General features: G+C 43.4%; 1 protein-coding gene across 1 annotated transcript; it reads left to right on the top strand.

Moving 5' to 3' along the window:
• The first annotated feature begins 1,330 nt into the window (after positions 1 to 1,330).
• On the top strand, positions 1,331 to 11,914 carry GHSR (growth hormone secretagogue receptor). Its single transcript, XM_004328327.4, has 2 exons — positions 1,331 to 5,044; positions 7,220 to 11,914. The coding sequence occupies exons 1-2, from the start codon at positions 4,249 to 4,251 to the stop codon at positions 7,522 to 7,524; spliced, it is 1,101 nt and encodes a 366-aa protein (XP_004328375.2). The 5' UTR covers positions 1,331 to 4,248; the 3' UTR covers positions 7,525 to 11,914.
• The last annotated feature ends 15,761 nt before the right edge of the window (positions 11,915 to 27,675 follow it).

Raw genomic sequence — 27,675 nt, 5'->3', positions numbered from 1 at the left:
TTCAATACTTCTATCTAATCTACCATCCATATTCTAAGTTGGTCACTTAACCCAATATTGTCCTTTATAGAAGTCTTTTTCCTCCAGTTTAGGATCCAGTCTAGGATTACAGTTAGCTGTTACATCTCTTTGGTTTCCTTTAGTCTGGAACTTTTTCCCAGTTTTTGTCTTGTATAACATCGACATTTGGGGGAAGAATTTTAAAAATAGAATATTCTTCCTTTTGAGTCTGTCTGATGTTTGCTGCAATTAGATTGAGGTTGTGCATTCCTAGCTGGAATACCATGTAAGTGACTTTGTGTCCTTCCCAGAGTATCACACTGGTGATGTTAATTTTGATCATTTGCTAAGGGTGTGTCTGATTTATCTACTGTATCATCATCATTATCTCATGATTTTTTCAAAAATCATATACCCTAGCTCTGTCCACTGACAGGGTCTAGTCCATAATACTACAGGGGCAATAAACACCCCTACTTCCCAAATTTACGTTTCTAAATGTCATTCCCCACTATAAGGTACCAGGGATTATTGGAGAAATGGCTGCTCCCAGGTATAGAGTAGGGAACTTCCAAGATGAGCAAGGGGTATCTTACACTGCCACAAATTCTGGCAAGGAAGTTCTCAAAATCTAAGCAAGTCTGGGTCTTCCCTGGTGGTGCAGTGGTTAAGACTCCACACTCCCAGTGCAGGGGGCCTGGGTTTGATCCCTGGCCAGGTAACTAGATCCCACATGCATGCTGCAACTAAGAGTTCACATGCCACAACTAAAGAGCCGGCAAGCCACAACAAAGAAGCCCTCCTGCTGCAACTAAAGAGCCCATGTGCTGCAACTAAGACCCGGCACAACCAAAAAATAAAAATAAAAAAATCTAAGTAAGTCATGTCAAAAGACTCTGGAGCCATCTTGGAGGGGATCTCATTGGACAAAGCTAGGATAATTTAAGCATCAAAAAGAAAAAATAACCATAATTTTGGTTGGTACTCATTGAATATATAAAAATCCATGAATCCATAATAACACTCCTCATACCATTCATAGGACAAGGCGTGCTGGGCTTTTAGGCTCCAATGTGGTTTTTTTTTTTATCTGTTTGTTTTTTGCGGTACACGGGCCTCTCACTGTTGTGGCCTCTCCCGTTGCAGAGCACAGGCTCCAGACGCGCAGGGTCAGCGGCCATGGCTCACGGGCCCAGATGCTCCGTGGCACGTGGGATCTTCCCGGACCGGGGCACGAACCCGTGTCCCCTGAATCGGCAGACGGACTCTCAACCACTGCGCCACCAGGGAAGCCCTCCAATGTGGTTATGTGCCCATCTGAACAGTTTAGTATGTTCTGCTTCACCTTTTGGAACTCAACTTTGAAGATCCAGCTCAGGTGGCAGAACCTCTATGCAATTCATTGTTTCTCCATATTTCAACAGAGCTCATTGTACACGCCTCTTTAAATGCACATATCAAAATGTAATGGAGGGCTTCCCTGGTGGCGCAGTGGTTGAGAGTCCGCCTGCCGATGCAGGGGACACGGGTTCGTGCCCCGGTCTGGGAAGATCCCACATGCCGCGGAGCGGCTGGGCCCGTGAGCCATGGCTGTTGAGCCTGTGCGTCCGGAGCCTGTGCTCTGCAACGGGAGAGACCACTGAAAAAAAAAAAAAAAAAAAAAGTACTGGAATTGCAATACAGGATGTTTCTGACTTTTATTTATTTTGTTATTCCCAGTGCCTAACACATACTAATAGACAGTTTTATATATTTTTATATTATGGGTTGTAAATGAATGAATCAATTTCAATACTATCCCCTGTTTTTTCTTCATGACACAATACAGATTTGTCTTTATTTTGGAAAATAAGTGAATGCAGTTAAATATCTGGCTATTTTAGCCAACATGCCAAATTTGTATCATGATAGATTTTTTAGAAGATTTTCCCCACGTATCAGCTTTAGCTTATTGCTAAATCTTATTTATTGCTTTAGCACTCAGTAGACTAGAAATATGTCCCATAATATTTTCCTGATTCTTATTCTTAAACAATAGCTTCCTACGGTATTTTTATTTATCCCAGTCTGTTTTCTCCCCTTCCAGACTTGTCTGCACACATAAATCTATTGATAATGTAGGATGGGAAGTGTTAAAGTCAAATAATTGATTAAAAAAAAACTTGTTAGTGACTGGTGGCTTGACTTAGTTGTAATCTTTTTTTTTTTTAAGTAGTTGAAACAGATTTTTGGTACACTTTCTGTCACACAGCCCTGGTAACCTATGTAGCGTGTTTTCCAGCAAGTTGCCTGTATTAAACTTCCTCATTCAGTCTCCCACTATGTGTGGAATCTTTCATGCACGTGTGCATATATTCATCCTTAGGTTTTTGTGGACTTTTGAGCATTAACAATTTAGTTGGCAGTTGACATAAACCGTCTGGCAAAGACATGTGCAAACCTACTAAAATACTTCAGGAAAGCCCTCTCTCATACACAGTGAATTTAGGCCACAGGTAAGTAAGCGTGAATAGGTGCGGCCAGCGCAGCCGCTTAATACGGGTCTGTGTTTGGGAGGAATCTCCCCGGCTCCCTCGTGGAGCAGGACTGTGGTGCTGAGGCAAGAACTGAAAAAGGTGAGGGCGGGCAGCCTCAGCTAGGGAGAGCTGTGGGGCGAGGTAGAAAGGGCCGGTCGCTGGCCGCGGTGCTGAACACGCTCCCGGGCTGCCCCCAGGGTGGCCCGCGGGAAGAGGCCCGGCGTGTTGGTGAGTGAGTTAGCGGGTAACCGCCAGTCTCGCGCCTTCGGTTGTCGATTCCTGGCTCCGGGCAGGGGACGCACAGGCCGTGTCCAGGAGAGTCACCTTGTGAGCGTAGGGGCAGCCTCCGACCCATTCCTCAAGAGCAACCCTAGTAACAGCAACGCCGCCTATATTTATTTCTGGAGCTCCAACTCTGTCCCCAGCATTTGGCATCCATTCCCAGTGGTCATCACAACATCCTCGAAATTTAAAACAAAAAGGTTGATGCCTTGCCCAAGTGAACACAGCTACCCAAAGGCTGATCTCTCGTCCATGCCTCAGAAAATGTTTACTGTGCGCCCTCGACGTGCCAGCCTTACAGCCTCTGCCGCTCCTCGTTTGACAGCTACCCCCCACGCCCTGCCACGCTAACACGCCCCTTAGCCCCTCCTCTTCCCCCGAGGTTTGCAGCAGGCAAAAGTTATCTCCTACACAGCATATCCCCTACCACCGCCGAGTTGGGGAACTGTACAAAGGGCTGGAAATCCGAACACAATTTATTCACACATCTTGCCCCTTCGCTCTCAGTAGTCCACCGGGTGGGATAGCCAAGTCTAGCTCTTGAGCCCCCAGCTCGCTGTGTGACCTTGGACAAGTGGCCACACCTCTCTGAACCTGCTTCTCCTCGCTAACACGGCGATAGGTTCTAGGACTGCGTGAGGCTCTTCCCAGGTGCGCACTGGTCTCCTTTCAGGTCGGAACACTCCCTACCTCCCTTTTCCAAGCCCGGTTGTGCACGCTTACTTCTCCCCACCAGGTCCGTAGCCAACTCTATCCCTTGTTGAGGAAGAACTCACGTCCCGGGAACTGAAGGTGTTCTCCCCACCGTGCCCGGCCCCAACCCCGGGTGTAATCTGCCCTTCTGGGCCACCCTAGCCAGGCAGCACCCAAGGCTAGGGAGAGGCCCCTCGCGCTCCAGCTTCGCAGTGCCGGGTCTCCTCTGTGCCCACGCGCCGGGACGCTTTGGGAAGTGCGAGATGCATCTGGAGACAGAACGCAAAGGCGAGGCAGGGCTGGCGGAGCTTCCTCGGTGACTGGTACTTGTGTGGAGGCCGGCCAAAGGCTGGGTTGGGAGAGAAGGACTTTGGGGGAGAGGACGGGGAAAAGGGGAGGTGCCAGAAAGAGCGGTGGGTCACTCGGTCCATCTCTCCACCAGTGTGTGTGTGTGTGTGCGTGCGTGCGTGTGTGTGTGTGTGTGTGTGTGTGTGTGTGTCTTCCCGCCTCCCTCTCTTCCCCTCCTCCCCGCCCCAGACTCTCAGTCTCACCTTTTTCCTCAGCTGCTGCCTCTCCCCTCTCTTTCCTCTCCAAGCATCCTCCCTGAGAGCCTGCGCCCGTTCCTCCCTCGCATTCTCTTGCTCCTGTTCCTCCCTCGCACTCTCTTGCGCCTAAGGAGACCTTTTTCGGGACCAGCGCCCGATCCAGCCTCTCAGTGCAGCCGCATCCCAAAGCCAGTTTAAGCAGGGCCGGCAGCATGTGGAACGCGACGCCGAGCGAGGAGCCGGGGCCCAACCTCACGCTGCCGGACCTGGGCTGGGACGCTGCGCCTGACAACGACTCGCTGGTCGACGAGCTGCTGCCGCTCTTCCCCGCGCCGCTGCTGGCGGGCGTCACAGCCACCTGCGTGGCGCTCTTCGTGGTGGGCATCGCGGGCAACCTGCTCACCATGCTGGTGGTGTCGCGCTTCCGCGAGCTGCGTACCACCACCAACCTCTACCTGTCCAGCATGGCCTTCTCCGACCTACTCATCTTCCTCTGCATGCCCCTCGACCTCGTCCGCCTCTGGCATTACCGGCCCTGGAACTTGGGTGACCTGCTCTGCAAACTCTTCCAGTTCGTCAGCGAGAGCTGCACCTACGCCACGGTGCTCACCATCACCGCGCTGAGCGTCGAACGCTACTTCGCCATCTGCTTCCCGCTGCGGGCCAAGGTGGTGGTCACCAAGGGCCGGGTGAAGCTGGTCATCCTGGTCATCTGGGCCGTGGCCTTCTGCAGCGCCGGGCCCATCTTCGTGCTGGTCGGGGTGGAGCATGAGAACGGCACCGACCCTCGGGACACCAACGAGTGCCGCGCCACGGAGTTCGCGGTGCGCTCGGGACTGCTCACCGTCATGGTGTGGGTGTCCAGCGTCTTCTTCTTCCTCCCTGTTTTCTGCCTCACTGTGCTCTACAGCCTCATCGGCAGGAAGCTGTGGAGGAGGAGACGCGGCGAGGCAGCGGTGGGCGCCTCGCTCAGGGACCAGAACCACAAACAAACCGTGAAGATGCTGGGTGGGTTTCGGTGCGCCCTTGAGCTCTCTCTCCCGGGCCCCCTCCTCTTCCCCTGCCCTTCCCCTTCTTCCTGAGTCTGCCTTTCTCCCCAGTTTCTCTAGGTCTCTGTTTCCCTGTAAGTTTCTCAATTATTCTCTCCTTTTTCCGTCTTGAGCTCTGTCTTTGGTCTCTAGTTTCACTGCCTTGTCTCTCTCTCTATTTTTGTTTGTTTTTGTTTTACATTTTTGCTCTATCTCTCTCTATATCTATGTTTCGCTCTCTCCCTTCCTTTCTCCCTCCCTCCTCCCACCCCTGGACTATCTCTTTGTTCTCTTTCTATCTCTTTGTGTCTCTTTCTCCTGGTCTCACCTTTCTCTCTTTCATGGAAAAATGTCCCACCTTTGTATTTCTCTAAAATGTGTTTTATTTTGGCCCAGAAACTTTGCTTCAGAATGAGATCTTTCATTAAAGAGTATATTGTGGTGTTAAAATGTGTTAAAGGTGATGTTAAGCTTCCTGCCTCAATTTGTAGATATCTAAGTTGCATTAAGAAAAGCAGGTGTTAAGGGTGAAAAAGAGCAGGCATTGATTCTAGGCAGTATTCATTGGTAAATGTAACCAAAGACGTGATCATCGTGGATAATTCTATCAGAGAAGATTCATTTTTCTTTCAACATTGTGATTTGCTTTCTGACTTGCATTTTTTTCCCAGATAATTGCATCAATTCTGTTTACCCTGATGCTGTTTATACAGCTTTGTAAGGAAATCAGTGACAAGTCAGGGTCTCTGTTTTCATGTTTACTTTTCTCTCCAAGTAGGACAGGCTAGATAAGCTAGGATAGGCAGGCTTCCAAATTGAGAAAAGGAGAATTTGTGGGAGCTGACAGAACTTACTATCCCTCCCCAAATGGTCCTTCAGAGAACATCTGGGTGCAGTGTCACACTGGAGTACGCTGAATCGTTATTGCATAAATTCAGCTTCTTTAAGTATATGTGTTTGGTACAAGTGAAGTAATACAAACTGTGTTCACATCCAAGCAAAATATTAATTCTCCTTGCTTTTATCAAAACCAGAATCTGCACATTTTATTATCTGGACATTGTAGTCAACAGTTTGTACTTATTTGCATATATAGTACTTCTTAGAAGTTATTCTAGGATAATTTTGATTTGTAATTTTACAATTCTTGAAATCCTGTATATTAAAGTGATAGAGTTTATTCAAAGAATGTCAAGTTTTTTAAATTTTTTAGACCACTGATTCTCACAATATGACTAATAGATTGTAAACCTGCTAGTGCCCCCCAGGGGACTCTAATATTCATGTTGCTCCTGGGGCAGTCAGTTGCTACTATACAAATTAGTTTTGAGAATACGTTTAATAATTTCCTCTGATTTTATTTTTAAGCTGTTAATTATCCTCACTGGTGACTCTCTTTTGCCTTGACAGTTGGAAGGGAATCACTAAAGTGGTACAAGTCCTAAATTATTATTTTCTGTTATTTTTCCTCTGATTTCTGAATTTTAAAAACTTAATCTAAAAATGCAGAGGTTTTGAAGAAAGCAACCTTACATGGGCAAAATTAAGGCCTGGATGGATGATAATTAATGTTAGTTGGTTTTATGGCATTTTCTACCTTACTTATGTCTATTTTAGGTGGAAAAGCTCGTTCATCTCAGTGATTCTCAATCCTGACTGCATATTCAGTCTTCTGTAAAACTTTAAAAAGAAAAAAGAAAACAGGTGTCTTAGTCTCCTTCCTAGAGATTTTAATTTAGTGAGTCTGTATTATATCCAAGGAATCTGTACCCCAGGAAACTCTGATACATAACTATGGTTGAGTAAAACCACATTGTCTCATATAGGTTTGATCTAACACATATAAAATGGTGGACTATTGTGACTAGATTGTCTAGTTACTTGAGTCAATATGTCAACTCAAGCACAAAATCACTAAAATTGCTAACTAGAAACGACTGGGAAGCTCAGCAGTAAAAATGGTTGAATTGTTGATCCGGACAGACTCAATCTTGGTTAAAATATAGGAAAGAGCAGAAAATGATATTTCTCTGAAGTCAGTGGTCCTACCACACATAATCAAAACAAAACCATGTCTTCAAAATCGATTGTGATTTGCTATATTTCTTGAACTTTGCTATATTTCTTGACGTTCTCTTTCTCATTGTCCTTTCAGCTGTAGTGGTTTTTGCTTTCATCCTCTGCTGGCTGCCCTTCCATGTAGGGCGATATTTATTTTCCAAATCCTTCGAGCCTGGCTCCTTGGAGATTGCTCAGATCAGCCAATACTGCAACCTCGTCTCCTTCGTCCTCTTCTACCTCAGCGCCGCCATCAACCCCATTCTGTACAACATCATGTCCAAGAAGTACCGGGTGGCAGTGTTCAAACTTCTGGGATTTGAACCCTTCTCCCAGAGGAAGCTCTCCACTCTGAAGGATGAAAGTTCTAGGGTCTGGACAGAATCTAGTATTAATACATGACCAAGCACATTGCTCAGCAAAGTCATTGCTTATTATTCTAAACTGGAAGCCATAGCACAGCAGAACTTGGGAGGAAGTTGAAGGTTAATTTTGGAATTAGGGACACATAGGTCTGGAAACAATGGGGGGGGAAGAAAAGACAGAATTTGTAATGTGTGAGCAGTTTGATTTGATTGCACACTCATCAGTGCTCTCATACACGATTTCTGCATATTCACTGCCTATGATTTTTGCATTCTGCTGTTGGTGCTAGCAAGGGCTCTGCAATTCAGAGAAGGGAGGTGGTGTAGAGAGGGCAATTAGGTCACTTCTTACTAGACAAATTCTAACTCTGATTTCTTTTTCATAATGATAAAATTTTTTTGATTAAAAGAATGACATTAAAATAAAAAATTTAAAACATGACTTTCAAAAACTAGCAATTTTCATAGAGCACCAGATCAGTGCTGTCCAGGAGAAATATAGTACAAGGTACTTAAGTAATTAATATAAAAATTATTAATGAGAATTTTACATTCTTTTTTTATACAAAGTCTTTGAAATCTGGTTTGTCTCAGATTTTCAGCTCATCTTAATTTGAACATGGAGCGTTCATCAGTAATACTTGATTTATTGCGAGTTCATAAATTTTGCAGAAGAAAAAGTAGATTCATTAACCTAAGCTGTCCAAACACACTTAAAAGTTTTCTAATAAATAAAACAACTGTGAGTTCTTAACTTCAAAATTAATTGAAATTAAAAATTCACTTCTTCAAGTTGTACTAGTTGCATTTCAAGTGTTCAGTAGCCAACTGTAGCTAGTGGTTACCATACTGGACAATGCAGCTCTAGAGTATATGTAAAATTATTGTTAATCTTACAAAAAATATTTAAAAATAAATACTCATTCCCTGAAATCTTTTTATAGTGACATTAGCATAGCAGAGTGTTAAAGTGATAAATTCTAAAAATTACACCCAAATGCCCTATAATTTCTGCTTGGAAGAAAATGGATATTAACTATAATATGTATGCATTTTTAATTAGGTTGGATTACATGTGTTAATAATATTCAGGAAATGAGGCTATAAAAATTATAGAAAATCACAAATCACCTTATTTGGCTTATCAAAAATACTTAAGCCAATCATAAGTCTTTGATTTGCAAATAAAGAAATAATTTATAACTTATCCTGAAAGGTTTACAGAAACTTAGTGAACATAGTAATTGTTCAAATGGTGAAAAATTCAGAATCCCTTCAATGCTACTGTTTGTTGACATTCAAAACTTTAAAAAATCTTACAGCCATTTTTTCAAAATGCCTATGCCATGTCCCATCTCCAAATTAGTCATGCTGTTTACACCCCACTGCTTATCTGATAGATATGTTTACTTGGATTTCCAGTCTGCCTTGTAATCATAATTATGAATGATTAGACACCTTCAACTAAATATTGTACATTTTGGTTATAAATCTAAAACTTTCATTTATATTCACATTACTCCTTTATAGTCAACTCTTCACATATTAAATATAATCAAAAATGATTTTTTTATACTTCCCTGTAATAGTAAGTCATATAAGCAATTCCTTCATGAAATTATTAGTCTACCTATGGAATCGATTGAACTAATTAGGGAAATTATTGCCATGACTGATTTTCCCCTGCCAAAAGTAAAGATTATTATGCAGAAATAATTGATTGACTCTTCATTTTTAAAAAATGAAAACATAATCATAATTAGAATAATTTCTCCAGAGAAATACTTCTAAAATCCTTCCTGACAATAAAACTGTAGTATCAATTTAGTCTAAATGCAGAACTTCAGCAAACTGATTATTCAGTTAATTCTTGGGGGTGCATAAATATTTTTTAAAAAATACTGATTCATTTAAGCCCATTGAATACTAATTAGGTCATTCAGCCTTATTGTCCTAAATGGGGGGGCCCAGTAAATCTCAAAGAGGTAATTCAATTTCCTGAAACCTTAGAGTTTTTGTCTACAAATACATCCTACTTGAGAGGAAACAAGCAAAAAAAGGCTTGACTTCTATCACATAGTTGATTGCTTTGGAGAAAAACAAACCTAACTTTTAATTATTTAATGCCCTCACCCACCAATTTCTTGTGGGTTCATGTCTACGGTCTCAGTATAACTCACTCAAAGGGAATAGTTTCCATAGCACGGACCACCATTGTCCTTCACTGGATCTCAGAGAATAGGTTTAGAGAAAGTGATCTTTAACTGCACTCTTATACGATTGCCTTTTTATTGTTTGTAACTTCTTCGTTTCATCCTGCTCCATAAATTGTATAAAGCTCAGGGAAAAGAAGAACTTATATGAAGAAAAATATTCCTAAAAGTCTATCATGTCACATTTAGTATGTGCCTGTTATGTTCTAAGCTCTAGAGATTCATAAACCAAGGATTTTATCCTTAATGAGTTCATGACCACTTGCATGTTATGTCATAGTATATGCACTGTAGTATATGTATATGTCATAGTACTAATATCTTTAAATTATAAAGTAAACATCTCCAGCTGACACTGTGTGGTGCATCTCCCTGTATTGTTGTGTATTTGACTCAAAATAAATTCAAAATGGGCTGTTCTTACACAAACCAAATTTGTAGATGTAGCTAATATGTCTGCCAGTGCATTCTTCATCAATGTAAGAAAAGTAAAGAAATTAGTTTCAGTTATAATCTGTGTTTCCATTTTTCTGGTTACCTGGAAGTGAGGTTTCTATCACCACATCTCACACTGTGTCACAAAATCAAGGGTTGGATTATTTTCATTATAGGAAGAGACTGTTGTATGAGAAAGAACTTTCGAATAATTGCTTTTAGGAAAACATCCATTGCCGTGAATTATTTAAAATTATAAGTTTTGTGGCAAGGAGAATAAGAAACACTTCTAATGTCTGGACAGACCTTGGAGACCATTTCTTTATAATCAACTTTTTATTGCAATGAAGGTTGCTGTGATGGGATTTGACTTGAATTTCCAGCTTTTTTGCTCTAATGCTTTTATTAAGAACCTGAAATCATTACAATTTACAATCGCTAGTTCAACGTTGACAATTTTCGCTATAATTTATTTTGCTGTTTTTCATTTATTGATGTACTTGAATTTAACATTTAAAAAAAAACTGTGAGACTTTTTGCAAGACTGGTGCCTGAAAATACTCCCATCTTTTAAAAAAGTGTGTACATCTTTAAAATGTGACATACATGTATACATATATCAAAATTTCTTGTCACCGTGTCTAAGTGAATAGAATAAAGCATTCTGCTTTCAGAAACACTGTATTTAGTGTAAATAATTCCATTAAAAGATAAAGACACTGTCATTCATGATACATTATCTAATGATCCTCCTATGATTTCTTTACAATTTAAATTACAACACTATCCAGGATATATACGATTGGAACTTAACTAGATGATTAGTGACCGATGTTAATTTGATAAATTGATAACACAAATATTTTTTATCCAGAGAGTAAACTCCATGTCAAAACCAACAGAAAGCAATGTGCTGGTGGCAAACGCTAACTGCTCTAAGTTCATGTCACTTATTTATTCAGGTTAAGTGAATTCAGTCATGTTAATTCTTGACAATAATCTGTTTGAAGGAGGTGATGTGGAAGGTTTGGATGAGGCTTGTTTTGTGTTTTTCCTTCTGAATGCAAACTCTTGCAGGGTGTTGGAGGTTAGCCATTTTGGTTGAGAGAATTATCATCCTTTTGAAAAAAAAAAAAAGCTGCCATGCCTATGTGCCCCCCGATTGCCTGGATATTTGCTGGAATTCCAATTAATAACTTATGCTGTGACACATATCCTCAAAGGACTACCGACTACCCTCAGAACTGGCAAACCATTAAGGCCCGCAAAAAGCATGCCTCATGTAAACACTCAGAAAATTCTACCAAAATGTTTACAGATATTCTTTCCAGGAGAGCTATTCTGCCTCCCAGCCCCAGAGAAAGTGTTTGGGAAGAAGAGTTTGAAAGACTTTCTGTGATTTAAACATCTCAAATCTAAACATTTCTCTGGCTCAAGTGACAAAAACATTTGTACTTTTCACTTGTAGCTCTGTAGATTCAGGATACTAAGGAGCCCTTGCTCGTATAGCTGTATTCAAACAGCATAATCTCCTGGTTCACTGATACCTGCTGTATTCTAGGTCTGTGCAGAATTTACAACTTGGTCAATTTATGTTGTTTCAATATGTTCTGAATGTCATTAATGATACTTCGTTTTTGTGATTCTTTTTATTGAAGGTTTTTGTGAATGTTAAAGAGTTTACTATAGCTCTCCATGTACCTGTCTTATGAAATTAGGCATTGGTTGTCCTTCCTTCGGGTGTCCTTAACCAAACAATTGCTTAATAAATATCTTCTGAAAGACTACAGCTAATTTCTTCGACTTACAGGGATAAATCTTAGGTGTCTGGGTTATTTTACCTCTACTCTCCTAGATTCAGTCCTATTTTGTCCTTTTACTTTCTGAAATATGTATTTCGCAACTCTGAGGAGGTGTTTGTTGTAGTGAGTTTTATTTCCCAGGGGCTCAAACATTTAATAATGAGGTAAGAAAATCCTGTAAGTATGAAGAAGACTTGGGGACCTTGTGATGCACTGTGATCCCCATGCTCCCCCAGCTCTCTGTCACTTACAACCTGTTACCCCAGATCCAAGGGTATTGTAGCCTCCATGGTGTTACACTAATGTGTGACCCAGAGATTCCTGTTCATCTTGCACTCAGCAGCCACTCACTGAATGTTGGCTGGACAAATGAACGTTTAAAGACCAGATTATGTGTCACCTGGACATTAGCTTCCAGACATATGGATTCCAGGTGCCAATAAAATTTAAGACTAAAAATTAGAAGACCAATAAAAGTGGCCAACTTTTATTTGCCAATTAAAAGACTTTAAAATACCCTACTACCCATTATTACCATCATTTCCATTTTAAAAGAACATTAAACTAAAAAGTTAAAAGGACATAATCTCAGAATAAGGAAACATCACAGTGTGAAAATTCAATATGTTCAACATCCCGCAAAATTATATATGTATGCTGTTAATATGAGTTAATTACAATTTGGAATGTGCTGTTTTTCATTTATTGGAAGCAGTATCTTGGAAGCAGTATCTAAAAACGTAGAAGTAGTACTTGGCAATAATTAGTAACATGCTAAAGTAATCCAAAGAAGCAAATCATGGGATTTGTTTTTACTGATCTGCTAAGGCTTTTCCCACTATCTTCTAATCTCCTCTGTCTACCTCTCCTTCAATTCAGTGCCATTCAGTGCCTGTCACATTTTTTCAGGCCCTCCCTGTGGCAGACCCTGGGCCTGACTCTAAGGTAGAAGAGAAGAGACCAGAAGGCCTGCCCAGGACTTGGTAGGTCCCACATTCTGGGGTCAATCTACAAATGCTGGATGCTTGTTGCTTCCCCACTCATAACTCACCATCAGTTTCTGATTTCATAGCCAGCTTTTTCAAGGGGCCATCAAATTAATTAGAAAGCAATACACATCTCCTGAAGAATAGTTTGACACTATGTATCAAATGCATACAAACTTTGCATACCATTTGATCCAGTAATTTCATATCAAGACATAATTATGGAGGACCACAAAGATTTGTATGTAATAGTGTTCACTGCATCTTATTTATAATTGTGAAAACCTGAAAAACCTAACTGTCAGAGAATAGGGAATCTGTAAAGTAAATTCCAGAAATGATAACAGTTAGTTTGCATATAGGCAGCACTGCAGTAAGGTCTTTCAATTCCTTTTCTCATATAATCGTGCCAACATACCTAGGAGGAGGGTCTGTTGTTCTCCCTATGGGGTAGAGGGGTAACTGACACCAGAGTTTTGTCACGTGGTCAGGAAACGGCAGAGCTAGAATTAGATCCCAGACCACATTAGGCACTAGTGCTCTCATTTCCACTCTTCTAGAGCATTACGCACTATTGTGGGAGAATTTTAATAGTGTGGGAAAATGTTTACCCAATATTAGTAAGCGAAAAAGCATATTGTCCCATCTTGTAAAAAAATTCATGTTCACAGAGCATGAAAACTGAAAAGATACAGCATACTAAAGCCCTAACAGTATTTCTCTGGTTCATGGAACTATTTTATTCCTATTTTTCTGTGGTTTCCAATATTTCTACAAAGAATGTATATTACTCTTGTAATAATGGCAAATGGTAAACTGAGTTACTATGATTCAGAGACTGGTTTCCTTCTCAGCCCTGCTCTGGGACTCACCCTCTGCTCTCTGCCTCTAGCAGCTTGGGTTTGCCCGGCTTCTGTGGGAAACAACATTCTCAGGGCAAAGTCTTCTTACCCAGCACTAACTCTGACCCCTGGACCTGTGCAGCTCCTCGTTGGGACACCTGCTCTTCCACAGGGGTAAGTTTCAGAGAGGTGGTAGGAGAGGGAAGCCAGCCAACATTGGGCTTGCATCCCAGTCCTGCTGTTGGAGCTGTGTGGCCTCAGTCAAGTCCCTTCCCCTCCCCCCCATGGAAACTACCAGAAGCTGGTAAATGCTCACGAAATGGCCACTATTATCATTGGTCATTTGGCAAAGCATTTGGCATTTGGTCATTGGTCATTTGGCAAAGCATGAGACAACCCCTATTTAGGCCCCCTCCCCAGGTGCTCTGCAGCTTAGAACCTTTCTCCTGACTTCTCTATCTGCCCTGACCCCAGCCAGGCAGAGGTCTCCCAGTGGCTTCATGGATCATTTACAGAAATTAGAGAGGCTGGTAAAACAGATGCAACTTTAGCAACACCGGATAATTGCTGTGGCCAGGGTGTTGACAAGGTTCTGTCAGGTTTTTCAATATGCAGCAGACATATTTTGGAGTGATCCCTTGGACCCTCTCCTGTGGGACATTTGCACCTCTGTTTGGGGAATGAAAAAATAATTTCAGCCTCAGTCAACAGGAGGCAATATAGATGGGGCAGGAGCATCTGGTTTCCTGAAAGGATAGCTCTAGTCCTGGCCACATGTTCAATACCTAGGCCTGCTTAGCTACATCAGAATCTTTATTGAACAACGTTTTTCTTTCAAAAGTTATCCTCCAGGAACAAAGCACACAAGGTGGTGTAGCAAGGCTTGGAGCCCAAACGTTATGGGATTTACTCTTGGCTTCATTTCCAACCAGCCATGTGACACTGGGCAATCATTTAGCATTAACCTCTCTGGGTCCCATCACCGTGCTCCTCATTCAACCCATGACCCTCACAGCAGCCACCTTTCAGAAAATGTCCTCCTTCTCTGCTTCACAGCCCGGATGCTGAGCGATGTGGAGAAACATCTCACAGTGCCAAGCGCTTGGTGCCTCCAAACGTTCAAGGTGAGCAAACTCTCCTGATCCATCAGCACTCTGTGGTGGTGTGTCAGAAGTCGGCTCATTTGTTCTCTACAGAGCCTATTTCAGGCCCTCTCTGTTCTCCCCAGACTATGCCAGCTCCTCAGCAGACACCCTAGCATGTTGTTTCAGAAAGGAAATAAGAAGCCATTCGGTAGGAACTGTCTTAGCTCATGGTCACCACGTGGAAAAGATCGCATGGAGGCACTCGTGCTCTTTGACCATCCTCCGTGTCACAGTGGGAGCAGCGCCCTCCTAAACAAAGCCCTTTTCTCCTCTGTATCCCCTCTCTCCTGAAGCTTCATCCCTCCCCCCTCTGCTGGCATCTACCATCAGCACTTAAGCGAGCTCTGGACTTTTTGTCATAAAATGTCTTCACTTAACTCCTGCTATGGTCCATATTGTGTTTCCCTCAAATCTGTATGTAGAATCTCTAACCCCCAACGTGATGGTGTTTGGAGATGGGGCCCTGATGATGGCATTAGTTCCCATATAAGAAGAGACACCAGAGAACTTGTTCTCTCTCTCTCTCTCTCTCCCCACCATGTGAGGACACAGAAAGAAGAAAGTCTCCTACAAGCCAGGAAGAGAGGTCTCACCAGAAACCAGCTATGCTGGCACCTTGATCTTGGACTTCCGGCTTCCAGAACTGTGAGAAATAAATTTCTGTGGTTTAAGCCCCCCCCCCCCCCCCAGTCTATGGTAGTTGGTTACCCAGGGCAAGCCGACTACAACCACCATGCAGTGCCCTCCAGCTGCCACCCTAGCTCTCTCCTCCCCTTTACAGCCAAACCTGTTGAAATGTGCCTTCTCCCCTTTCTCTCATTCCACACATTTGTTAACCCACTGACATCAGAGGGTGGTACTAGCACTGAAAAAAAGAAAGTTTCAGTAGAGTCACACAGACCAACACTGTGCCAGGACCGACTTGGTCTGTCCAATGGGGAAAACAAATGTGGAACAAATAGCTCCCTAAGAACTGCTTAACCCTAACTGAGTTGCGTGCTCTGGTGGGGAAGTGCCGGGATGGGGGTTACTGTGCAACCCCCTACATTCACCCGGCCTGGTCTGGGGCACGAGACTAATGAGGGCATCCTGGGGTAATGACGTTTATACCATAATATGGAGGATAAATGGGAGCTGATCAGATTGCTAGAGGGGAGAGTATAACTCCAAGCATAAAAATAGTATGGAAATGGTCCGAGTTGGGAAGCAGTATGTCAGATCTGAGGAGGTGAAAGGTCACAGAACTGGAGCATCATGGGCGAGGGGAAGAGTGGCCTAGGGTGGACACTGCCCAAGAGATATGGCTTCAAAGGCCATGCCAGGGAATTGATAGTTATTCTAACAGCAATGTAGAACAAGTGAAGGGTTTGGAGTGAGAGAGTGATGGGTAGCATTTGCATTTAAAGAAGACCACTTGTCTCCTGGTGGGGTGGGGTTGAAGAAGAAGGAGTGAATATCAGGAAACTTTTCCCAAAGGGAGAAAAGTCTTTGAGACAATGTGCAGTAGTTTTTCCACACATGTTGAGATCAAAGTGTGGATCAGTGCAACCAATGCAGTGGCCTGTGCTTGCCTACACAAGGTCTCAATGTAACAAGTGAAAGGTCCTAGCATTGCTGAAGACAAACTATCAGAAAGAAACTTCCTCTTGACCTCAGGGCTGTGGGTCTGTCTTGCGTTGGCATGGATGAGTCTCTGGTTTCCTGAGCCATCCATATTCTGTCCCCACTGAGGCAGACACCCTGGGAATCATCACAGCAGATGGTGGTGCGCAGATTGGAATGGGGAAATGGAAGCATTTTCACTTTGTTTTCAAGGCCTCCGTCAACCAGCAAGTGAACGTCAAGCCCCTAGAGCCTTAGCTGGCTCGAAATTCTCCATCAATTAGGAGCCCCAAAGAAGATGTTGGAATATATTGTTTATTCATGGAGAGTATTTTCTTTTCCTTCCTTCCTTTCTTGCTTTCTTCTTTTTCTTTCCTTCCTTCCTTTCTCTCTCTCTCTCTCTCTCTCTTCCTTTTCTTTCTTTCTTTCTTTCTTTCTTTCTTTCTTTCTTTCTTTCTTTCTTTCTTTCTTTCTTTCTTCCTCCTTCCTTCCTTCCTTCCTTCCTTCCTTCCTTCCTTCCTTCCTTTCTTTGTAGCATAGCCTGAGTCTTTGTAGAAAAGATTCAGTCTATGGGCTGGTGTTAAATCACACACTATTCATCCTTTACCCCTTCATCTCAATGAGCAAGGACTACCCATTTCCTGAAGAAGGAAGTCTGGAATTTTATGCTGGGTTTCAAGGCCCTGCCAGTCAGATCTGCTCAGCTGTCTTTGCATCTTCATTGCTGCCCTGCGTGCCCCTGAGCTCCAGCAATCTTGTCCCTGCTTGGGCTCTGCATTTCCTTGTTTCTGCTCTTTCATTCAACAAATATTTACGGAGCACCTACTATGTACCTAGATAATAGGGATAAAGTAGTGAAGAAAACAAGGTTCCTGCTTCACAGAGTTCACATTCTGGTGAGAGAGATAGGTCATAAATATCATTTGATCATCTTTGTTTTTCTGTATGTCTGAGAAAAAAATTTAATTCACTGTAAGTTGTACCATTTGAGAAACCATGACAGTGAACATTTGTGACCATTCTTCTAGACATTTCTCTCTATATATTATACATGCACCTCCCCTGCCACACACACACCCCACACACACTTTTACATCAATAGGATAAACTACACTATGTTTTCAACTCAAGAAATTATTAAGGAAATCTTTCCATGCCACTGAGTACTAATAGGGATCGTCATATCTGTATAGTATTCTATTAACTGTATTGACTATAATTGACTTAACCTTCTCTAATGGCCTTTATGTTATTTTCCTTCCTTCTCTATTTTTCCAGCCTGAAATGCTCTTTCATTCATTAACGGATATTCACATGACTCGAACTCTCAGTTGCTTCAACCATCTGCCCAAATATCAGAAAAGCTTCCCTGGGTAGCCTACGTAAGAGACTACTTCTCCCTGTCCCTCTGTTTTATTTTCCTTCAAAGCACAGACCTGAAGGAACCGAGGGACCAAGCCAGATGACTATTTGTTAATGAATGAAAAGGCATTTCAGACTGGAAAAATATAAACGAACACAACTCCCTATCCCCAGTAGGATAATGTCTGAGTCCTCAACAAAGTGTAGTCTCCTATATCCTGAAGACCCCTGAATCAATTCCTGTGCTCATTCTCTCCACTCCAGCCTCTTCTTCGGCATCTTCAAAATGGAATGCTGGTAATTATGAAGTATCTCCCTCTTTCCTCATTGCCTTGCTAGGCTCTGCCTTCCAGGAACCTTAATACCAAGTAGAATGGCATAAGCACCATTCATCTATTCAGTGTTTGCTGAATGTTTACTTATTCTTTAAGACACATGTCAGGTATTACTTCCCAGTCTCCATCACTGACACCACCTCCCCAGCACCAGTAAAGGGTACTTCTCAAGGCCTCTAGAGGACAAGTGTCCTTGACCATTCCTCTCTCATTCTATTTATCTCACAGAAGTAATTATCTGTTCACATGTCTGGCTCCACCACTAGAATGTAAACCCACACGATCAGGAGTTTTCCTCCCTAATTTTTCTCTGTACTTAAAACAGTGCTTGACATAAGCAAACTTCTCCATTTGTATTTGTGGAACGATTGAGGGAACAATACTAAAGAAACCATAATTTTTAAATTGTGCAGTAGTGCTAGAAATCTCTCTGTTGAGGTCTGTGTAGCACAATCTTACACAAGGCTGACTGACTTGTGATGGCTTGTCATGACTATTATATACTCCAAATCTCATAGAGAAATGAGTCTCTAGTTTCATCTCTTAATTAAAAAAACTGAGCATTGCTACCTACGTCATCCTTTTCACAGGGCCTTCACACTCCCTCTCTCATCTGTCCCACAATGACCCTGCCAACTAGGATTCCTCCTCAGAATGAGCATGAAGCCCAGCACAGTTCTACAAGGTGATGTGACTTTCTGAGGGTGATGTATGTTGGTTACAGAGGAATCAGAATTAGCATCTGGGATTAGTGCCTGATTGTTTTGAAAGCTGCTCGTCATCTAGGGATCAGTTTTATTGACTTTGAAGGCTAAGCAGGGTACTCAGGAAGAAAAGATCTAGGCTCTACCCCTCAGGGGCAAAATCCAAGAAGAAAAGAGCCAGAGGCAAGGAGAGAGTTGATGTCACTCTGCCATACCATCATCTTCTCTTGATCCCCTGTAACCCCTCCTCTGTCCACCACGAAGGAATAGAAGATACTTCGATTATGCAGTGATGTGTGTCAATTCAAATGCCCTCAAATTCATCAATGTTGATGGATACTTCAGTCCAAAACCCTGGGTTAAGTGCCGTGGGAAACCAAAAGATGAGTGGGGCATCCTCTGCCATAGTGGATAATTGTATGAACAAAAAGAATTCCTATGTGAGCAGTATTCATACATTCATATATAAACTTACTTACTCAAAACATATTTACTAAATGCCCACTGTGTTCCAGGCAAGGTACTAGGTGTGAGGAATACAGTGGTGAAAAGACAAGGTTTATGCTCTTGTGGTACCTCCATTTTACTGAAGAAGAATCAGGATAGATAAACATTCATTTGCCTTAAGGAATTTGCCCAAATAACACAGTGATTCAAGCTTCAGCAGTGTGACTCTAGATCCTTGCTCTTAGTCACCGTCCTATTCTACCTAAAACCCCAGATTCCTGAAACCAAATAGGAAACCTCGTGTATGGTCAGGCCATTCACGGCGTTTGTTCCCCTGTTTTCTGTATACCCCCTGCTCCACCAGGCCCTGCTTCACTCACATGACTAGCCAATTCTCTTAATTATAGGGCTTCATCAGTAACTGCCTGCATGCTTGCCCCCTGCCCCAGCCCCTGGTTTCCCTGGGAGCTGATGAGCCCACCTGATGTCAATTCCACCTATAAATAGTAGCCTCCTTCTCCCCCCACGCGGGGAAGGTTGTTGCCATGATCCGCTTGCTGTCGGCCATCCATGGTGAGAACGTCGCTCCAGGACCTTTTGCTTCAGACACGTAAGAGCCCCTGTCCAGTATAAACCGTCGATGTCTCTGTCGCTGTATGTGGGCTCTTTATTTAATGTCGAAGCTGAGCAGCTACAAGGTTTGCAGGCCTGCGGTGGGCGGCCCAACAACTGAGCCAGCCAGGGGGACGAGGAAGCTCCCGTGAGCAAAGAAATGTCAGGAAATAAGGTCGGGGAATGGAAGGTCGTAGATGTGATCCTGGGGTGGCCGCCCACTAGCCTGTGAGGCCCTGTGGCAGCTGTCTACCGTGACAGATGTCTTTCTCTTCCATGAGAGTGACGATATCCTGTTAACCTCAGAGTCTCCTTGCACTTTAAAAGTAGCAGCCCCGCGCTCGTGGCTCATCTGACTGCACGGGGATGGCTGGTGAATGCAGACAGAACGCAAGGACCTGGATTATCTACAAAATGGCAGCGTACCCCCGACCCACCCCCGCTCAACGACTACAGGCACAGGCTTTAGGGATGTTAACTGAGGGACAGGATCGGGAGCTGGAGTGGCCAGTTACCCGGAGGGTCTGCTTGGGCCTGTGGCAACGGCGTCATCATAAGGGTGCCCTTGGGCTTCTGGTCCCACCTGAGGAAGGAGGCAGAGCCCTGACAGTGTGAAGGAACAGCAGCGACGTGTGTCTACAGTGCCGCGCAACAGGCGGAGGACGATACCAAAAGGCCCACCCGAGTCAGGGAGCAACGCGAAACGCCACTCTTCGGGGTCGAGAACAGCTGTGTGTGGGACCTACGGGACCCACGGACGTCGATAGTGACCAAGGAACCCACATTACTGGCCGTGAGGTTCAGGAAAGGGCCGATGCAAATGAAACGTGCTGGCGTTTCCACGTGCCTTACAGCCCCACTGCTGCCGGGCTAATGCAGAGGGTGAGTGGGCCGCGTCAGCAGCAGGTGAGATGGGAAAGCCGCTCTCAACGTGTGGACACAGCCCAGGAGCAATGGGCCCAGTGCCCATGCCACGTGAACCCAGAGGCCGCTAGTCCACGTCAGCCGAGTTCAGCTGTTGACCACCGAGGGATGTTGCCAACTATCGGTCAGGACGATAAGTCGCTTTCGCCCTGGCCACGGCATCTACCCCCAGGGAACACATTATAAAACCGGCCCTGAGACTGGCAGGTAAGTCCCTGCGGGTTTGGGTTTGCTGCCTCGTGGGGAATAGGATTAGAAAGGGATTTACAGATCTCACCTGTCTCCTGCCCGGCCCCACCTAAGACCACTGAGGTAATGAATCCAGGCCCTGACTGAAGGAAGGCACCATCATATTAACCCCGTAGGCCTCTCCAGGATTCGGCACTGGCTGTAGGGACTGAGGGTGGAGGGGGGGATGGTACTGCCCCCCGGGACAGGAGCCACAGGCAGGGGTGGTACTATCTCAGGCTGCTGTTACTGCTTGTATTTTGTTTAATGGTCATGATCTTCCCTGCACTGTGTCTGTTATGAACATCTTACATTTTGTCCCTGATTTGAGTGGAGGCAATCTGTTCACGAACTGGGCACAGTGGTGGCCTCACTGCAAAACGAGTCTGAGTGCTGGGTCGACAGCGAGATGCCATTGTCATTCTCCTCTGGACTTTCATGAAAAACTGACCTTAGAAGCAGCGGGCTCCAAAGTTTGCCCACTTCTTGGACTCTTGATACTCCTTGATACTCCTTGATACTCCTTAGCTGCTATCGCATTTGTGGTATTGGTTGCAGCGCCCTCTCTGTACCTGACCCCAAGGGTATCACAGAAGAGAGGTGGGCCAAGATTGCAAGGGTGGTGCAGGGTCTGTAGGGGTGGAGGGTATGGTCAGGCCACTCAACATGGCTGTTCTCTTGCTCTCCGTCCATCCCCTTCTCCACCAGTCCCTGCTTCACTCACAGGACTCTCCAATCCTCTTAATTATAGGGCTTAATCAGTAACTGCCTGCATGCTTGCCCCCTGCCCCAGCCCCTGGTTTCCCTGGCAACTGATGAGCCCACCTGACATCAAGTCCCCCTCCCCCATAAGTGATAGCCTCCTTCTCCCCTGAGTAGCAAAGTCTGCTGTCATGTCCTGCCAGCCGTCTGCTGCACATGGTGGGATGTCACTCCAGGACCTTTTGCTTCGGATATGTAGGATCCCCTGTCCAATAGACCATTGATGTCCCTGTTTCTGTATCTGAGATCTTCAGTCTCGAGACTGGGCAACTACAAGGTTTGCAGACCTCTGTAGGATGCGGCCCAACACCTGGTATCCAGGACCCAGGGACATCTTTGCAGAATTGGAAGCAAAACAAGACTGTGTCATATTCAAAATAGATAAATTGGAACTTACCTCCAGAATTCCCATCATTTGTTATAGTCTGTCCCCAAATCTCCAGGTGGCAAAGTAATAAACATCAGCTAATAAAACATGAGACATGGAACGGTGTGTGACTGTTTCCCAAGACCTACTCCGCTTATGATTATCAAATGATGTATGCTTGCAATTTCACAGTAATATCTCACTACTCTTAACAGCCTTTTTAGAAGTCTGCCATTATCTTAGCAGGGGCTGGGGACAAATAAAAGCAGAAAAAAGTAGGATTTGGGAATGTGACAAAGAGCTGGATGCTACTTCTGACACTAAAGCCATTATCCTGGTCTCAGGTGGCTCATGTGGGCTCCAGACCTCCGACTCTCCTGGAGTAGTTCATGCACAAAGGAGAACACAGCATCACTCCTCAGGTGAGGCTCCCACTGAAAATGACCAACCTTGGTTGATGAGAAAGGCGTCTTCTCTGAAGGAGTGCCAGTGGCTCATGTCAACATTAGGGGCATAGCTCTGGAATATTAGAGAAGAAATCTAACGATGGAACAGTAATGAAGTGAGGAAGGGAGTGAAGTGTTTGAGCAGAAGATTCTGTGCCCTTTGAACATGAAGACAAGCTGCCCATTTAGACCCTAGAAACAAGGGAGTACTGGGAGGGACGTACTGAACAAATGATACTTAAAAAGGCACTGTTGACTCAAGGAGAGTTTTGTTTCTAAGTTCAGTAGTAACAACTCAGCCCTTTAAAATCCAAGAGGAAAACAGATATGGGCACAGGCCCCATGATCTTGGTGTGGCTTAGATTTCAATTCAGGCAGGATTTGTGACTTCACTGGGTGGTGCTAATGAAACACAGGGCATGTTGACTCATTTCTGCTTGACATTTAATTTGCTGCATGATTTCTAGCATGTTCTATCTGATACAGGTGTTTTCAGGATGGATAGATCATTCAAAAAGATGCCTTATTTTTTAAAGAGGTGGTAATACTAAAAAGAAAGCAAAAAAGGGTAAGATCTAAGTGCTGTACAAGTTTAAACTTTCAACCCTATCTAATTCATGATTCTTTCAATCGTAATAGGTCATTTATGGACTCAGTGTCTACTGTGGTTTTGGCCTCAAGTTTAATACGCCTGGCAGAAATCCAGAGGGGAAAGATGAAGAGACTCAGGTAATTCTGGTTAATATGTATAAAAGGAAGACATAGTCATCTTAAAGCCTAAAAAATGGAAAGCTTTTTGACTTGCCAAAGCATAAAAATAATAGGATGTGATTGATTGAATTGAAGATTTACTTGGCAATAATGTGGCAAAAGTTTTAATAACCATTGCTATGTTTTAAAAGTGGTGGACGGTGGCACATTATATCATATAAACTTGCCAGGAAGTGGAGGAGAAAACGGAGGTAAGAACGCATCTGTCTAAGAAGTAGGTCAAATGTTTGTCCGGCATATGCTCTGAGAGAGAACCTGTGCTAGAGATGGGAGATAAACAAAGAAGGATATCAGGAAGCCAGCAAGAGCTGGGCTCCAGAGCCAGGCAGGCAGGCTTGCAGGTAATTCCTAGCTTTGTTGCTCTGTGATGTTGAGGCTATTTTGATTACAGTTGCTGCATAACAAATTACCCCAGAACTTGTCAAATGAAAGCCATTTCATTTTGCTCCTGATCTTATGGGGCAGAACTTCAGGAAGGGCTGCGCTGGGTAGCTTTTACTTGGGGTCTCATGAGGTTGCAGTTAGACGTTGGCTAGATCTGCCATCATCTGAAAGCTCGAGGTTGAGCCAGATATGAGAGCAAGGTGGGGGCTGTTGGTTGGGAGTTCAGCCATGTTCAGGTGATGCTCCAGCATAGCAGCCTTTGGGATGGCAAACTTCTTACCTGTCGGTTGTTCTTTGCCAGAGCAAGTGTTCTAATGGAAGCTGGTGGCAGATGCATGGCATTTATAATGAAGCCTTGGAAGTCAGTCATTTCAATCATACTCTGTTGGTGGAAGAGTCACAACCCCACGGGTAGGGGGAATGAGACTCTGTCATTTGACTGGAGTGGCAAGGCCGCATTTTAGAGGATGGGTGATATGGTTGTAGCCATCTTTCTAAAGATCTGCCACAGTGGCCTTGAGAAAAATAACCTCTAAAGCTCAGTTTACCTGTCTGTAAAATGAAAATAACAATATTTTATGAAAGATTATGATAACTAAGATCATCTATACCATTTTTCTAGATTCCACATATATGCGTTAATGTACGATATTTGTTTTTCTCTTTCTGACTTACTTTACTCTGTATAAAACGGGTAACTAATGAGAACCTACTGTATAGCTCAGGGAACTCTACTCAGTGCTCTGTGGTGACCTAAATGGGAAGGAAATCCAAAAAAAGGGGATATGTGTATACATATAGATGATTCACTTTGCTGTACCATAGAAACTAACACAACACTGTAAAGCAACTATACTCCAATCAAAATTAATTTAAAAAAAGATTATAACTAAAAGAATAATGCTTATAAGAGACTTAGCCTGGTACTGGAAACCCAGTGAATCTTTCATCAATGTTTGCTGTTAAGTCATGGAACTCGGGGTGCTTACTCTAGCTCCCACTTTTACAAGACTAGGGTACAAAATCATGCCATATCTCTGTAATCTTCAAATTATAAGTACCTCTAACTCTCCTCTTACATATCCTTGAGGAGATTCTTTTCTCCTCCCTAGGGTGACAATATCAAAATACTCATTAAGGGGCTTCCCTGGTGGCGCAGTGGTTGAGAATCTGCCTGCTAATGCAGGGGACACGGGTTCGAGCCCTGGCCTGGGAGGATCCCACATGCCGCGGAGCAACTAGGCCCATGAGCCACAACTACTGAGCCTGCGCGTCTGGAGCCTGTGCTCTGCAACAAGAGAGGCCGCGATAGTGAGAGGCCCACGCACTGCGATGAAGAGCGGCCCCCGCTTGCCACAATTAGAGAAAGCCCTCGCACAGAAACGAAGACCCAACACAGCAAAAATAAATTAATTAATTAATAAACTCCTACCCCCAGCATCTAAAAAAAAAAAATTAAGTCCTGGTCATTCACTTTCTTGACACTGCTCCTTGGGTCTCATCTTTGCCAGAGAAGTTTACTTACTGTGGTAGGCATTCCCACAAAGGCTGCTCAGCCTCTTCTGTTCTAAACTCTGTCTTCTCTGCCCAAGATCCAAACTGTTCCTCTAGGCCTTTCACTCCCTGAAGAGAATTCCTTGCCTCACTAAGGGCAGAGGTCCCTCCAAATAGTAGTTTTCTCATCACCGTCTCCTCCACTTCCACATGTAGCCCCACCTGCACCCATCCTTTTCTTCTCACCTTATGTCTCAAAACATAGACACACATCTCTGGTTTCTAAGGCTGAGTACCTCAGTCTTGCAGTCTGTTCCCATCCTTTCTCTCTTCTATGGAACATCGCTACACTGACGATGCCTTTTCTTATGGCTTCAACTGCTTCCTTGAGATTGTCACCTTCCCTTGAGTCTGTCAAATGCCAAAGCCTTTCCAAGTTACTAAAGCAAACTCAACCAGCTATGCCCTTCCTTCAGTCTTGCTTCCTGTCAAGCTGCTGTACTCTCCTTTCCTTCACCACCGGCCTCACGCCTCCAAGTCCTTGTCACCATTCATTGTTTACTCCCTGTAATCTGTCTCCCGCTCTGTCTTTCTAGAAGCTATTCTTGCAAAGGCCTCTTGGGGCTTCCTGATTTAAGTTGCTGTTTTGAGGTGGCTTGTTGGACAATAGTAGTTAAGTAACACAGTGATCAGTCCAGGATCTTGACCCATGTGACGCTTGCAAAGCCCAGTCCTTCCACATCAGCCGGTCATGGGGAGCAAGGCTAATGCCTTCTTGTGGGGACTTTGACTTTCAAGTGAAGGAGTCATAGGAAATATTTAGAATTTTTTTTTTTTTTTTGCCTTTTAAAATCTGAAAGTCTTACATTAAGGAGTATTGTATGTAGAGGGAATGGGGGACAGAGTTTTAAAGGAATCACTTAGGAAGCATGTGCCTGTCTTCTACTTTCTCACAGCTCTTTTGTAATTTGCTTCCTGGCATAAAGGTAGTTGGGGATGTTTGGAGTCCAGACCAACACATTCTTTCACAGGGAGAAACTGAGGCCTAGAGTAGCCAAATGACTTCCTTCAAGTGTCAAACATGCTAAAATGCCAGGAATTTTGTACTCAGTTTTTAGGTATATATGGGTTTATTTTTATGTGTTTTTTTAAAAAAATGATTGGATACATGTTTATAGCAAGTCAAGCCATACAGAGGTGTGTTTAAAAAAAAATTCTCAACCTCCTTTTCTACTTTATTACTGAGGTAATTGATTGTAACAGTTTGATAAACCTTACATACTTCTTTATGCTAACATTTATTTTATCTTATCAGTGATATATTTCCAGGTAAATAAAAATGGTCTAATTTTTCCCATTTTTAAATTGATAGTTGATATATCGTAAAAGGAACCTCTTTAAAGTATACAATTCAGTGGTTAACATAACATATTGAACAAGGTTACGCAACCATCACCATTACCTAATTTAGAACATTTTCATCACCCCAAAAGCAGACTGACCCATTAGCAGTCACTTCTTAGTCTTCTCTTCAGTCCTGGTAACTACTTGTCTCCTTTGTCTTTATAGATTGCCCATTCTAGACATTTCATATAAATGCAATCATACAATATGTAGCCTTCTGTGTCTGGATTCTTTCACTCAGCATAATGTTTTCAAGCCTCATATTGGTAGCATGTATCAGTACATTCCTTATGGTCAAATATTTTCATCGTAAGGATAGGCCACATTTGTTTACCCATTCATCAGTTGGACATCTGGCTATTATGAATAATAGTTCTATGAGCATTTGTGTATACGAGTCTTGTGTGTACACAAGTCTTAACTATTATTTCTCTTGGGTATGTACCTAGGAGTAGAATTGCTGGGTCATATAGTAATTTCATGTTTAACTTTTCGAAGAATTGTCAAACTGTGTTTCAAAGCACCTACAGCATTTTACATTCCCAGCAGTGTCTGAGGATTCCAATTTCTCCACATCCGTGACCATATTTGTTGGCATCTTGATTATAACTGTTCCAGTGTGTGTAGTGTGATATTTCATTATGGTTTTGATTTACGCTTCCCAAATGAGTAATGATGTCTAGTGTATTTTCACATGCTTATTGGCCACTTGCATATTTTCTTCGGAGAAATGTCTATTCAAATTTTTTTAGTCTGGTTTTTTTTTTTTACATCTTTATTGGAGTATAATTGCTTTACAATGGTCTGTTAGTTTCTGCTTTATAACAAAGTGAATCAGTTATACATATACATATGTGGCCATATCTCCTCCCTCTTGGGTGTCCCTCCCTCCCACCCTCCCTATCCCACCCATCCAGGTGGTC

The sequence above is a fragment of the Tursiops truncatus genome, chromosome 4, assembly GCF_011762595.2.
Source record: "Tursiops truncatus isolate mTurTru1 chromosome 4, mTurTru1.mat.Y, whole genome shotgun sequence".
In the NCBI taxonomy this organism is placed as follows: Eukaryota; Metazoa; Chordata; class Mammalia; order Artiodactyla; family Delphinidae; genus Tursiops; species Tursiops truncatus.
Note: the sequence above shows the minus strand (reverse complement) of the source record. Positions and strands in the feature narration are given on the sequence as shown.